Source organism: Aethalodelphis obliquidens, unplaced genomic scaffold (genome assembly GCF_003676395.1).
Source record: "Aethalodelphis obliquidens isolate GAN/ISIS:26980383/991018 unplaced genomic scaffold, ASM367639v1 scaffold6, whole genome shotgun sequence".
In the NCBI taxonomy this organism is placed as follows: Eukaryota; Metazoa; Chordata; class Mammalia; order Artiodactyla; family Delphinidae; genus Aethalodelphis; species Aethalodelphis obliquidens.
This window is the reverse complement of record NW_020837950.1, coordinates 45,785,932-45,799,923: the sequence shown is the minus strand read 5'-3', so window position 1 is coordinate 45,799,923 and position 13,992 is coordinate 45,785,932. Positions and strand designations below refer to the sequence as shown.

The following is a 13,992-nucleotide window of genomic DNA, read 5'->3' as shown; positions in this document are numbered from 1 at the left end:
TTGTGGTATACTTCCTTTGGGACTGTGTATTCTTGGTGAGCAGTGATCATTTCTACTGAAATGAATTTATACAGCACACAACACACGTACAGATACTTGGTACCTTCCTTCTGCTAATGCCACCCTGCTGGTAACTCAGTTCTCATAACGGAAAAACAATGACAGTTAAAGGAAAGAACTGTATTGAGCATAGTTCTCTGCTCAGAGTAGACGCTCAAAAAAAAAAAGGCTTATTAACTGTGGCCCTACAAGTGAGACAATTACAGAAAAGTAAATTTTCTGAGATGGCCAATCATCTCAGCATCAGACTAATGCCTACATGTGAGTCTGAAGTAGGTGAATGAGTGTGAGATACAACAAGAGAAAGCAGAGTCTGTGGAAAAGGCCCAACAACTGGTAACTGTATAGTACTTTCCTTTAAAAAAAAAAAAAGTTGATTGCATATTATTATTTGATTAATCTAGCAAAATCAAGACAAAAAAATTAACATCCACAAAATTTTTAAGACTTAACAAAATGCAAACTCTTCATAAATAAAAATAAACATCCTTACAAAGAAAAATCTTATAGCTCAATTTGAAAAAACAGTAACATAGTGTGGATTTTCAAGAACATTTCACAATATTGGAAGCACAATGAAGCCGTGCCTCACCGAAAAAATCATGTGGTAGACCTCTGATGTTCTCTTCATTGTTTCTTTCAGATGACCTTTTTTTTTTTTTTTTTTTTTTTTTTTTTTGCGGTACGCAAGCCTCTCACTGCTGTGGCCTCCCCCGCCGCGGAGCACAGGCTCTGGATGCGCAGGTTCAGAGGCCATGGCTCACAGGCCCAGCCGCTCCGCGGCATGTGGGATCCTTCTGGACCAGGGCACGAACCCGTGTCCCCTGCATCGGCAGGCGGACTCTCAACCACTGCGCCACCAGGGAAGCCCCAGATGACCTTTTAAATTAGCATGGAGAAACATAACTCATGCCTATAGTAAGAAAAAAGCTATTAAAGAGTAAAATCTGAACTTAGAAGAGAGCAAAGGTTAAACTGTATATGAATGAAGCTTTGATCCTCATGACTAAAGAAGTCACAGAAAAATCTGATAGCTTTGCTGAAACATGTTTTAAATACAGATAAAATGGCAGTTATCACAAATTCATCTGAGAAAGTAAAAATCAATGTAAAATAAGTTCAGGCAACACAAAAAATAAACTTGGTACCTTGAAAGACCAAATTCAGAGTGGCATGTTCCTCTAATAAAGGCCTAGTTAAAATGAAAATTTGACTAATATTAGACCTTAGGTTAAATATATTAAGAAGTTTATAATAGACATAAGTTAACAGTAAAAAAGATTTTATAGAAAAGAAATTCTTCAATTTAAGAACTTCTTTAAAAACGAAGTACTTTCCCAAAATGCCAATTAGCATTGCACTTTAAAAAGTACACATGTATGTATGTATATAATAAGCAGAAATAAGAGAAAGAAGAAAAAAAAGAAATTACATTTACTGTGCTAAGCTAAGAGAGGCTAAAAAACAGGAAGAAAATCCATTCTTTTCATGACTGAATCACTCTGTAGACTGCTGACTCTAATCAAAGAAGCCAAAGCATAGGGCAAACCTATATGTATTATAAGACAAATATTTTCCTCTCTTTTTCCAGATTTACTGAACAAAAACAGATATCACATATTATTGGAAAAATATCCAATGCTTAATTGGAAGCAAATGAGATGGCTATCCAATGATTAAAGAAAAATTTATAGAGCAACTACTTAATGCACTGGAACAAACCTATAAATAAGAACAGAGTAATATTATTTATTACAATATCATTTTGGATTATACAGTGGTTGCCAACTTACTGTATTAACAGAATGTCACACAACATACTTAATTTTACTGTCCTAAAAAAAAAGATGCAATCCTTTTTGAGAAGTGCCGGAGATGAAAGTATCAAGATTTAAGCTCTTCCCAACTGCGACTCAATATTTAAGGCTCAGAATTTAGCCTTCCTTTGCTCGTTTAAGTAAACTTTGTTAAAAGCTTGGGAATACTAACAGCAGAAGGACATGATATTTTAGTTCATCCACAGAAGAATGGTAAGAGCTCCAGAATAACAATCAATTGACATTTAAATGCCCTGCTGTAGGTTGTATACAGCACACTGTCGAAATGTCCTGGGGTACCTCCCACCCCAGCCATCACCACCAAACAAGGAAGGAATGCCACACCCTCAATTCATTCTGTCTTAAGCAGAGCTTCCAAGGTATGGATCTAGAAAACCAAGAGGCGGGACGCTATTTCACAGACTGAATGACATGATGAAGAGCCTGTTACTGACAGGGCCCCAATATTTTCAAAAAGACATTCTGTTTAAACTACCTATCATTAAAGTACCTTCAGGCCAATTTCTCCAGGAGAGCTGGAGTTGCTTAATAAAAGGCACCTTTACTGTTCCACTGGGAATAAATAAAACTAGTCTTAAGAGAAAACAAACCCCTTGTGAGTCTTAAGCGAAAACAAACCCCTTGTGGAGGTTAGCTTTTTTAAATTCAAGAGTTCAGACTTTTGAGAAACTGTTACCTTTCCTGATCTGGTCTTCTAACTAGGTACACACACTAGAAGATTTTGCAAGGGTTCCCACGAAAGAAGGCTTTTAAGGGAATCACTCTCCACAGTACTCTCTTTCCTACATCTTATCCACCTAAGAAAGTACCTGTGTTAAGAACAGACTTTTTCTCACTTTACAAAGGAAACACATTACCTTAACTTATCCTAAATCTTACTAGGAAAGCTTTCTTCTTCTTTAAATGATTGATCAAGGCACCCTAAATCTACAGACTATCTTTTACCTTGCCATACATGCTGCAGTTAAAAATGAAACATATTAGAAATAGGGTTGGCTTTATTAATTCAGAAAGTGAAAAGTAGGGTGGCGGCAGTAATGATAAATTTATTTAATGATTCTGCATGTGTGAAGGCCCCAACCATTACTGCCAAAGAATCCATTGCTTTTGAAAGAGTCACATGAGAACAAAGCAAAAACAATAAGAAATACTGAACAGACAAGCAGCAGGACATTATGGATAAAGATGGGGTCTCTGGGTTCAATTCCATGTAATACCACTTACTAGCTGTGTGTCCTTGGGCAAAATTACTAACCTCTCTGCTCTTCATTTATATCATCTGTAAGGTGGGGTAATAACTACCTCAAACAGCTGCTGGGAGGATTAAATGAATTAATATATTTTAAATCTTATTAGAATGGTGACTGAAATATAGTAAATACTATACAAGTATTCACTACTATTACTTTTATTTATTTATTTATTTATTTTTTTTGCGGTACGCGGGCCTCTCACTGTTGTGGCCTCTCCCGTTGCGGCGCACAGGCTCCGGACGCGCAGGCTCAGCGGCCATGGCTCATGGGGCCCAGCCGCTTCGCGGCATGTGGGATCTTCCCGGACCGGGGCACGAACCGGCGTCCCCTGCATCGGCAGGCGGACTCTCAACCACTGTGCCACCAGAGAAGCCCACTACTATTACTATTGAACTTTAAAAACATGTTTTTGTATATATTTAATTAAAAACAATTATTTTCAACTATTCTTAATATTTATCCCTAGGACAAGTCATTAGTTAGAAAAAGAACCTTCTACCAACCTGAATAATATTCTTAGTAATACTAGTTCTTTTAAAAATAAGTAGAACATTTTCTAGGCCTACCAGTCTTTTTCAAGAGACACTGGATAAAACTCATAGGTAAAAATTCTACAGGTTTTTTTCAGAAGCTATGAGATGTTCAATAAAATACTTTACAACCTATTTTATCATAAAATATTATAATGGTTATAATCATTTCATATCCCCTTATACTTTATATAGTACTTAATGCTTTCTACCTCCTTTTAACCAAAAACAAAACAAAACAAAAATTTACTAGCAGGTAAACCTATTAGTACTTAGTAATATATATATATATATATATATATATATATATAATAAAATACATGGGAACATTTTTATTATGATATATGATGAAATTAAGAGTTATTTCTAATTTTTATGCTTGATTCCTATTTAAATACTAAAAAAAGCCAAATAACAGAGTTTGATACACACTATGCATATATTTACCACACGAATACAATGCTTTTTAATATAATCCTTGCTTCACAAATAGCCTAATATTAGGTACATATTACAATGCTTTATTTCAAATTTGGCAATGAGAAGCGGCATACTGACTCACTGCCTAGTTTTTATAACCTATACTATAAAGAAGAATAATCTCTGACATTTAAATTTGATGCTCTTAGTAATCTGGCTTAGGAGATGTAGGATGCAATTTATTTCTCAGCGGAGTTTATGATACCCCTTGAAACTTTAGGAACACGTTTCTCTGAATTAAAAAATTAAATCAGGCTTTTTGACAAAGAATAAAATTTGTGTCACTGGTTTGAAAATGCGGACTGCCTTTGCCAATTAGGTTATATGGAGATGCCATCCATGAGATAAATGACTTACATCACAGCTTGAAGTTTTTGACAAAAATGCATTAAAGTATGTGATATTTTATTGGCAATGATATAATAAAATTCATAATATTTTGAATAATTGCTAACTCAGTAAAACAAACACTGGGTTTGGAAGCAGAAGATCTGCACTGGGTCTTGGTATCCCTTTTGGGAACTTCTATGTCTTTGGGCAAAACACCTAACCTCTCTAAACCTCAGTTTCCTCATCTATAAAATAAAGGTGTAATATGATATGTCTGCTTCACATGATGATCAAGTGAGATAATAAAACTTAAAGGTATTTTAAAATTGTAAACTGCTACATGAAATAATAATGCTACCAACTATCTACAATCTGGAAAATAAAATTCAACCAACAACAATAAAAATTTCTCACATGTAACTCAGAAGGTTAAAAAACTTTATAGAACAATATTGCTTTAATAAAACCCTTCCAATACCATTCCTATCTACTTTACATGAACAAAGTTTCTCAGTAATCATATATATGCAAATAAAAACTATGAATGAAATTTTTCTAAAGTTTATTATTCTAATAATGAATCATGCAATTCAGGTACAGAAAGCTATGGTGGGATGGAGGGAAAGCCATTTATCTCAATGAAAGATGTATTTCCAATAAAAATGTACTTTCCATTAAAAAAAATACCAAAATTCACGATGTTTATGTTGTTTTGAACCACTAGATACTGACAATAATTGTATTGATAGAATAATCCAGAAGAAAAAATGTTAATGTTTAGATACTTATGGTTATAGACAATATTTTAAAATTTCAATTATATATAACGTTATTGTAGCAGAAAAGCATGATAGAGTGATAAAAGAGTTTCTAGTTTAAGAATATATTATATTATTACTACATTCAAGGGAAACATTCAAGGGATGTTAAGAAGAAAAAGGAAAAATGTAAACTTTCTAAATGTTAAAGAAGGGCTAATTTCACTTTCTTTCTTTCTTTCTTTTTTTTCTTTTTAATCTTTTGGCCTCACTACACGGCATGTGGGATCTTAGTTCCCCGACCAGAGATCAAACCTGCAGCCTCTGCACTGGAAGCACAGAATCTTAACCACTGGACTGCCAGGGAAGTCCCTTCACTATCTTTTAAAGGATGACAGGCTTCATTCCAGTGGATACACAGAAAAACATAACATCTTTTTTTAAAAGTCAACATACGCAGTATGTTGAAAATTATATAACTGCAAGTATTTAAACTTTTGGTGAAAAATTTTAGATGTCAATCTAAAAATGTTCAAGTAGTTACAGTTTTTTCGAAAAATTTTTAGGAGATAGATATGCAAGCAAAAATTTGAAGCCTCTCCTGTAAAAACCAGTAAAAAATGCTGAGAGAATAGCTCAGAAAGGGTGTCTTTGAAGCTGGGAATGTCAACTGAAAAAAAAAGCACAACCTAAAAGTTGAGAACTGTGTTATTTGGTGGACTTTCTGAGGACTTCAAGCCTGGAAGACAGCCTCTTAGGCAGCTCTGAGGAATGGCTCCGAAGAGGTAAGGGAGGAGCCGGGACCTACAGAGGTTTTGCAAAAAAGACCAGGGAGTCGGAACATCAAAAGATGACCATTAATTAAAGAAAACCAGGTATCTCAAGTCAGTGAACTTAGCACTACTTCTGTGTTTGGGAAGATGCAAGAGCCTGGGCTCACTGAAATGATTCCTTTCATAGGTACCATAGCTCTCTAGGGCGGTGTTCTGTTCTTTCCTATCCTGAGTCCCCTCGGGTGCACTGCTGCGGGGTTGGCTGCAGTGGCTCAGGGCTTGGCAGTTTGTCTCCATCCTGAGTTCCCTCGGGGCTCACTGCTGGCGGCAGCTTTGTAGTGGCTTGGTGGCTCAACATTCTTTGCTTTATGGCAGGCAACACTCTTCATCCACAGGAGAAAAAGACTAACCTCTTTTAAGTATCAATACTTTCGTAGTCTTATCAGACCCACAGCATGCCCTACACAGCTGTACCCTGCACACAAGGGGCATCAGTCCTGTAAACTACAGTTTGCACAACGTACATGGGGCCATAACTCATATGCATCTCTGTGTGTATCCAGATCTACCCAAAGGCAATGAGACCACTAAGTGACCAATCTCCTACTTCAGAAAAAGGAACAATAAAAGCTGCAATTCAAAGGTCTCCAGCATTATCTTTCCTGTTACTTATTCAAGGAGTTTACCTTAGGTAAATCAAGAGTTTAACAGCCAACAAAAACAATAATTCAGCCTCATTTATAGAAAGAGCACAAAATAGAAAGGTTTGAGTTGAAAATCTTTCACTCTGGTAGCTTCCCCTGCGGTCCAATGGTTAAGATGCTGTGCTTCCACTGCAGGGGGCACGTGTTCAATCCCTGGGCGGGGAACTAAGATCCCACATGCTGTGTGGTGTGGCCAAAAGAAAAAAGAAAAATCTTTTACTCTGCTATTTACTAATTTATAATCTTGGGCAAATTACCTAATCTTTGTAAATGTCACTTTTCTCACCTGTAAAACCAAGATAATGTCTACCTAGTAGAATTGGTAAGGGGATTAAATGAGATAATAAATATGAAGTATCTGGCACATTGTAACTGCTCGATAAACGATAGTTCCTTCTCTTTTCAAATCTATCTTATTAGTAAGAAAAAGGAAACATAATAATCATAATTATTTAGTGGGAAAGTGGTTTACAAAATGATACAGTAAGATGATAGGATGGTATTTAAACTAAAATGGTCAAAAGAAAAATATAATAGGAAAAAATAAATTAGCGGGGGCAATGTAAAGGGCCAAAACAAGCAGCATATATATCTTAACATCTGGAAGGTAATCATCAATGTAGAGGAAAGACATCACTCATTCAGTTAGGGCTCCTATGTACCCCTAAGTTTCTGCTACTCATGATAAGTACAACTTTCCTACCAGCCCCTCACTTTGAAAGTAAATGTTTATAATAACTAGATTCTATTCCTAATACACCCACTGGCTTGTTGGGAATCAGTGGACACTCTCTGGTGCTGCAGTTGGTTTTCCTAAAAAAAAAAAAACAAATAAGGAAATCTATAATGTATAATCTGATCAAAGGATAGAAAAGCCTCTGTTGACCACAGGAACACTCAGCAGATATAAGCAGTGAGATCAGCCTAAGGATTTATGTTGCTTTTTCCAAGTCTCAGAACATAAGAGAGTTCTTCATACTCAAGGTGAGGGGCCGTCGCTACATAGTGAATATAGTCCCTAAAATATTACTAATGATTGTGCTGGAAATACAAACCACATTTTCCTAAAAACAGTTATCTCTCATATATGAAAAATACAGTATATTAACCTGAAACATCAATAGATTTGGAATTTTAGCCAGACAGAGAACAATCAAGAATACAACCAAAAGAAAAGGCAATGTGGGGAAATGGTCAAAACAACACATTTTAGTCACCTGTCACTTATTTAACACACAGAGAATATTAAACAAGCAAACAAATAAACCATATTGTTTGTCAATGATGCAAGAGTGTGGCTTACAATTTCATTTTCATCCTCTCATTCTCAAAATTGGGTCAAAAGTTACTTTCCATTAATAATAATGACAAGCAAAGAAATCATCAAATAGGATATGGAAATTCACAAAACAAGGAAATCTTGGGTGTTTCATCCCAAAAGAAACTATAATAACCTTTAAAAAATAGAAAATAAATGGCCCATAATGGAGGGATGGAGCAGTAAATTATAATACAATGACATAATGAATTAGCCATGACTATAAAACTGTACAGAGATATATGAAGAACTGCATAATTTAATAAATGTAAAAGCAAAATACAAAATGGCATGTAAATATGATTGCAATGATATAAAACATATAACAGATTTAACAAAATTCTATAACATAATTATATAAAATCATAAACAGAGACTGGAATATATTAAAAAATAGTGTTTGAATTGAGATTATAAATTACTTCTTCTCATATTTTCCATAAATTATGCTTAATCAGTTTGACTTTTTAAATTCAGCTATTTGAATTACTGTGTGCGTATTTATATGTGCAATATATACAGTATAACAAATTTTTCAAATACCTTTCTGCTGTAATAGCTCTGACGGCCGTGCAACTGAGGCCAAAGGCTCAACTGGGCAACTTGCAGCAGGAGGCGTTCTTGTTGACGAGGCTCCTGACAAAACAGCGGATACTACTGGGCTGGACTTGGGAGGCTGAACATTTTGCATTACAGAACAGGACAAAGTATCTGCAACTGAAGACAAGAAACTATTTCATCCACAGCAGTAAGCCTGAAATATATTAAAATACTAACAAAATACAGTTAATCTGAAGTTCTTGTAAGAAACTTCAGCATCCCATTTATCTACTGTATCTATATCTAGAAAATAATGGGTCCAAAGAAATGATTTTCAAAAAAACTAACAACTTATTCACTAAATGTTTTTAGAAGTCTTTAATGGCAATTTTCCTAAAACATTTCACAAGCTTCCATACCTTCTTAAACAAAATGAACCCCAAACAGCTGTTCTTTACTAACTAATGATCACTATTATTAATACTAATTATTGTACTGTGCAATGGTACCTTAGATAGATAAGATGAACAGAGGTTATTTGCTTCTGCAGTAATGTGACTCATGAATTATATAGATGTTTCTATTAGCTCAGATCCCATTTTGTATTGTAAACTGCCACTTTTCATTTGCTGTTTCTAATCAGATCCCATATCTCACAGGTAACTAAGTAAGGGCCTGACAGTAACATTAGGTTGGACCTCTGGAATAAAGTACATGTGATTCATAGTTGGCCTTTTTGATAGCTCAAACTGCCTGACCTACAGGATCATCTTCAGCCAACCAAGAGATAACTGAAAAACCTATGATGACAACATAAGTGTCCACTGATGGATGAATGGACTTTAAAAATGTGGTGTATATATTTATATATACATGTATGTATATATGTGTATGCATATATCAATACATGCATGTGTGTATGTGTATATATACAGACATATATACAATGGATGAATGGATAAAGAAAATGTGGAAATAAAGAAAACACACACACACAATGGAATATCATTCAGCCATAAAAAAGAAGGAAATCCTGCCATGTGACAACGTGAAGGGACTTTCAGGTTATTACGCTAATTGAGACAAATCAGACAAAGACAAATAATGCATGGTGTAATTTACATATGGAATCTAAAAAAGCCGAACTCACAGAAATAGAAAGTTTTGGTTGCCAGAAGCAGGGAGGCAGGGGAAATAGGGAGATACTGGTCAAAGAGTACAAACTCTCAGTTACAAGATGAGTAGGTTCTGGAGCTCTAATGTAGGGCACAGTGACTACAGTTAACAATACTGCTATCATATACTTGGAAGCTGTTCAGACAGTAGATATTAAATATTCTCACCATATACACAAAGATGGTAATTATGAGAGATGATGGATGTATTAACTAACCTTACTGTGGTCATCATTTTGCAATAAATATATATATCAAATCATCATGTTGCACATCTTAAACTTACACAATAGTATACATACACATACAGACATGTACATATGTGTATATATGTATGACATGTTCATATATATATATATGAACAAAGTTAGGTCTAAGACCGAAACAAATGCAAGAATATAGTGACAGAACAAAATGTGATACATTTCCCAATAGTGTACAAATGATATAAATACGAGAATGGAGAAAGAAGGTGGAAGGTAGTCTAAATACGTTAATTGCCACATCATTTTTAGGAAGGACAAACATCATTGTGAGACCGAAAATACAGTCACAATATTTTGCAGTTCCTCTCATTGAGAAGTGGAATCTATTTTCCCACTCCCTGAATTGAGGCTAAACTTTCGACTAGCTTTAATCAACAGAACGTGGCAGAAGTAATGGTGTACAAGTCCAAGACCTCAAGTCTCAAGAGGTACTACAGCTTATGCCTTTCTGCTCTTGAAATGCTGCCCTGAGACCATCACGTAAGGCAACGGTCCCCAACCTTTTGGCACCAGGGGCCAGTTTCGTGGAAGACAATTCTTCTAAGGCCTTGGGTGACGGGGGAATGGTTCAGGTGGTAATGCAAGCAATGGGGAGTGGTGGGGAGCCGCAGATGAAGCTTCGGTCACTTGCCTGCCACTCTCCTCCTGCTGTGTGGCCCGGTTCCTAACAGGCCGCGGACCAGTACCAGTAGGCAGCCCGGGGGGTTGGGGACCTCTGACATAAGGAAGCTAATCTAATCATGTGGAGAAAAACCTAGGTGCCCCCACTGAACGGTGCGCACCAACTGCTAGACATATGAGTGAAGTCTACGATCCTCCAGCCCAGCCAACTCTCCAGCTAAATGAAGTCACATGAGTCCAAGAAAACGGGCAGAGGAACTGTCCAAACAACCCACAGAACTATGAAAAATAATAAATAATTTTTGTTTTAAACCAGCATTAGATAACTGGTAAAATCATTAAAAATGCTAAAGTAACAGAGCGATGAATATATTTAACAGTACAAAGTAAAAATTAAGATATAATCACCTAAAATTGAGTGATATAAAAAAGGAAAGGGGTGTGGAAGACAGTAAATATATTAACTTTACCTTTGCTCATAAGAAACTGAAAGACACTGTCTAAAAATATAGAAGATATTTCTGCCTCTGGTAATGATGATCTAGGTAATTAGGATCAAACCTTCTACTAAAGGTAACTTTAAAAACTATACTTAAAAAGATCTTCTTAAAATAATCAAAGATCTAACATGATATTAATGAATCTCTGGGTGAAAATCTGTAAGAAATTGAAAACTCAGAGAAATAAGCCTAACACTCAGAGCTGCTTTCATCCTGTGGTTATCTGTTGAAAACCTGATCTGTTGTTTTCTGTAGCCTTGCAGAGCATGGGAAGCAAGACATCTCCTACAGCACACCCAAGATGGGGCACCTGATTCAGCACCCCATACCTCCACTTTTAGGATAGTATCTGAAGGGTTATAACCTCGGGCTAAGGATAAACCAGGAAGCTAAGCCTTACAAAAGCCAGCAGCTTTGATTCAGAACATATGCACAGTCCCGTACATCTAGACACTTGGACTTGGATGGATGTGATCACAGGCTGGTAGTACCTGGAGGAAACTGGCAGAAGGAAATATAAATCCTCTCTGGAGAACAACTCCATCACCCTAGGCCTCAAATTATTCCCACAAGTAATTTTTCAAAAACAATTCCAAGCACAAAGTCTAAGATAAGTAGTTCAGGTTTGAACACGGCCCTCTGTGTTCTCCAGTCTCCAGCCTGATACACGGCATCACCCTCCTTACAGTCCTTCAATAGTCTGCCAGTGGTTGAGGGTGAAGACAAAACATCTTACCCTGAACACTTCTTAACATGGTCAACGAGGCCCTGAATGATCCTGAGTTCCCAGCCTCCTCCTGGCCCATGGTTCTCCTCTAGCTTCACTGGTCTTTCAGTCCCTTGAACTTGCCATGCTCTCTCCCATTAAAGGGGAATACACTTGCTCCCCCTTAGATGTAATAAATTTTTTTCTTTAATAAAATAATTGATACAAATAAAAGGTGATACGTATATGTGTATGTATTTATAAAATCTTAATAAAGAAACACCCATGAACTCAGCATCCAACTGTGAAAATAAAACATTTCCAATACTGTTGAAGCTCTTGGTGTACTCCTCACGGAAGGTATTCCCTTGCCTCCCTTCTAAACTGTGTTCCTTATTCTCTTGCTTTTGTTATTAGTTTACCACACAAATAAGTATCCCTAAACATTATTTTTGCGTGTTTTTTTAACTTTATAACAATAGCATACTGCATATATTCTTCCATGAATCCTGTTACATTTCTGGGATTCATTTGTGTTAATGAGTATAGCTCTATTTCATCATTTTCACTGCTGGTCAGCAGCCCACTGGAAGGATATACTGATATCCATTCTATCATAAATGGACTTCTGGGTTCTAATTTTATGTTTTCACATACAGTACTACAGGAATATTCATGAACATGTCCCTGGTACACATGTGCTAGTTTCTCTGGGGGTGGAGCTTCTCAATGTGTGTGCCACAGCTCAAAAGTGGGTATGTAGCTGTACAGCAAGGGACGAGGATCCCCTCAGCCCTGGGGGGCCTGTGGGAAGTGAGTTCCTTGGCCTGGGGAACAGACTAGACCCTTTAGCTCAGAATCCCTCCCCGCAAAATGTTATTTTCTACAAGTACTACACATTTAAAACAGGAAGTGGTGCTGTAGGGCCCTCTTATTCAAAGCGTACTCTATGGGCTAGCAACACTTTATACAGAAACTTGATAAAATCCTTAGGCCAGGCACTACTAGACCTGGTGAATCAGAACCTCCATTTTAACAAGGCCCCAGGTGATTCATACTCACAAAGTATGAGAAGGACTTCTCTAGAGTACACAGAAGTGGGATAGCTGTGTTTCAGGGTGTGGTTACCTTCAATCCCACTAATGCCAAATTTCCCTAAAATGCAGAACCAATAGGTCCTTCTCCTAACACTGTCTAAGAGTTTCCTGTTATTCCACATCCTTGCCATGCCTTGGTATAGTCGGTCTTTCAAAGTTTTACCATCCTGCTGCTAGGTATAAGTAGATATCCCGTTCTAGTTTTAAGTTGCTTTTCCCTGATTATTAATGAGACCGAGTATGTTTTCCTTTCATCTGTGAAATGCCTGTTCATGTATTTTTTTCTTGGGTTGCTGGTCTTTTCCTTACTGATCTTATGTGTTATTTGTATATTCTGGATAAAATACTATAAAATATTTTTTTCTCCCGTTTCATGGCTTGTCTTTTTGTTCTCTTTATGTTGCCTTTCAATGAAAAAAGTTCTTAATTAGATGATAGTAAACCATATCATGCTTATTCTTTATGGCTAGCTAGCACTGTGTGTGGTGTCCTTAAGAAATCTTTCCCAACTCCAAGGTTCTTCCGTATTTTCTCTCAAAAGTTTTAAAGTTTTGCCTTTTTGCATTTAAATATTTATTTCATCTGTAATTTATTTTATACATGGAGAATTCATTCTTCAGATTGCAGCTCACATATCAGAGATCAGTGAAAACTTCCTGAGTACACTATACCTAGGGTACTCTCACCAAGCACTATACATCTCTGCTTCATGATACTTAAATAATAGTAGCAATTTTACATTTATTTGTGTTTATTTGGATAATGTTTGCCTCCCCAAGAAGATTACAAACTTCATGAAGATAAGGATCAAGTCTTTTTACTTGCTATTTTATCTCCCAGCACTAAAATAAACACCTGTCACATAGCTGGCTTTCAAGTATTTGTCAAATAAATGGAGACAAGTTCCACAAATATGAAGGACCACAGAAAACTGCCAGCCAAAAACAACAACAACAAAACTACCCTTTTCACAAAGAGAATTTGACAGATGAAACATGGTATACTTAGAGACAGAACCTACAATTCAAAAATAAATCATTTGT

At 36.3% G+C, this 13,992-nt stretch overlaps 1 protein-coding gene across 5 annotated transcripts in view; it reads right to left on the bottom strand.

The window, feature by feature from the left end:
• Window positions 1–13,992, bottom strand: part of SEC24B (SEC24 homolog B, COPII component) — a 94,035-nt gene that overhangs the window by 53,461 nt on the left and 26,582 nt on the right. For all 5 annotated transcript variants that reach the window (XR_003432238.1, XM_027103484.1, XM_027103485.1 and 2 more), the window contains exon 3: window positions 8,588–8,761. Coding sequence is in view for 4 of the 5 variants with exons in the window: in XM_027103484.1 (XP_026959285.1) it covers window positions 8,588–8,761 (174 nt within the window). In the remaining variant the exon portion in view is untranslated. The remainder of the gene's footprint in view (window positions 1–8,587; window positions 8,762–13,992) is intronic.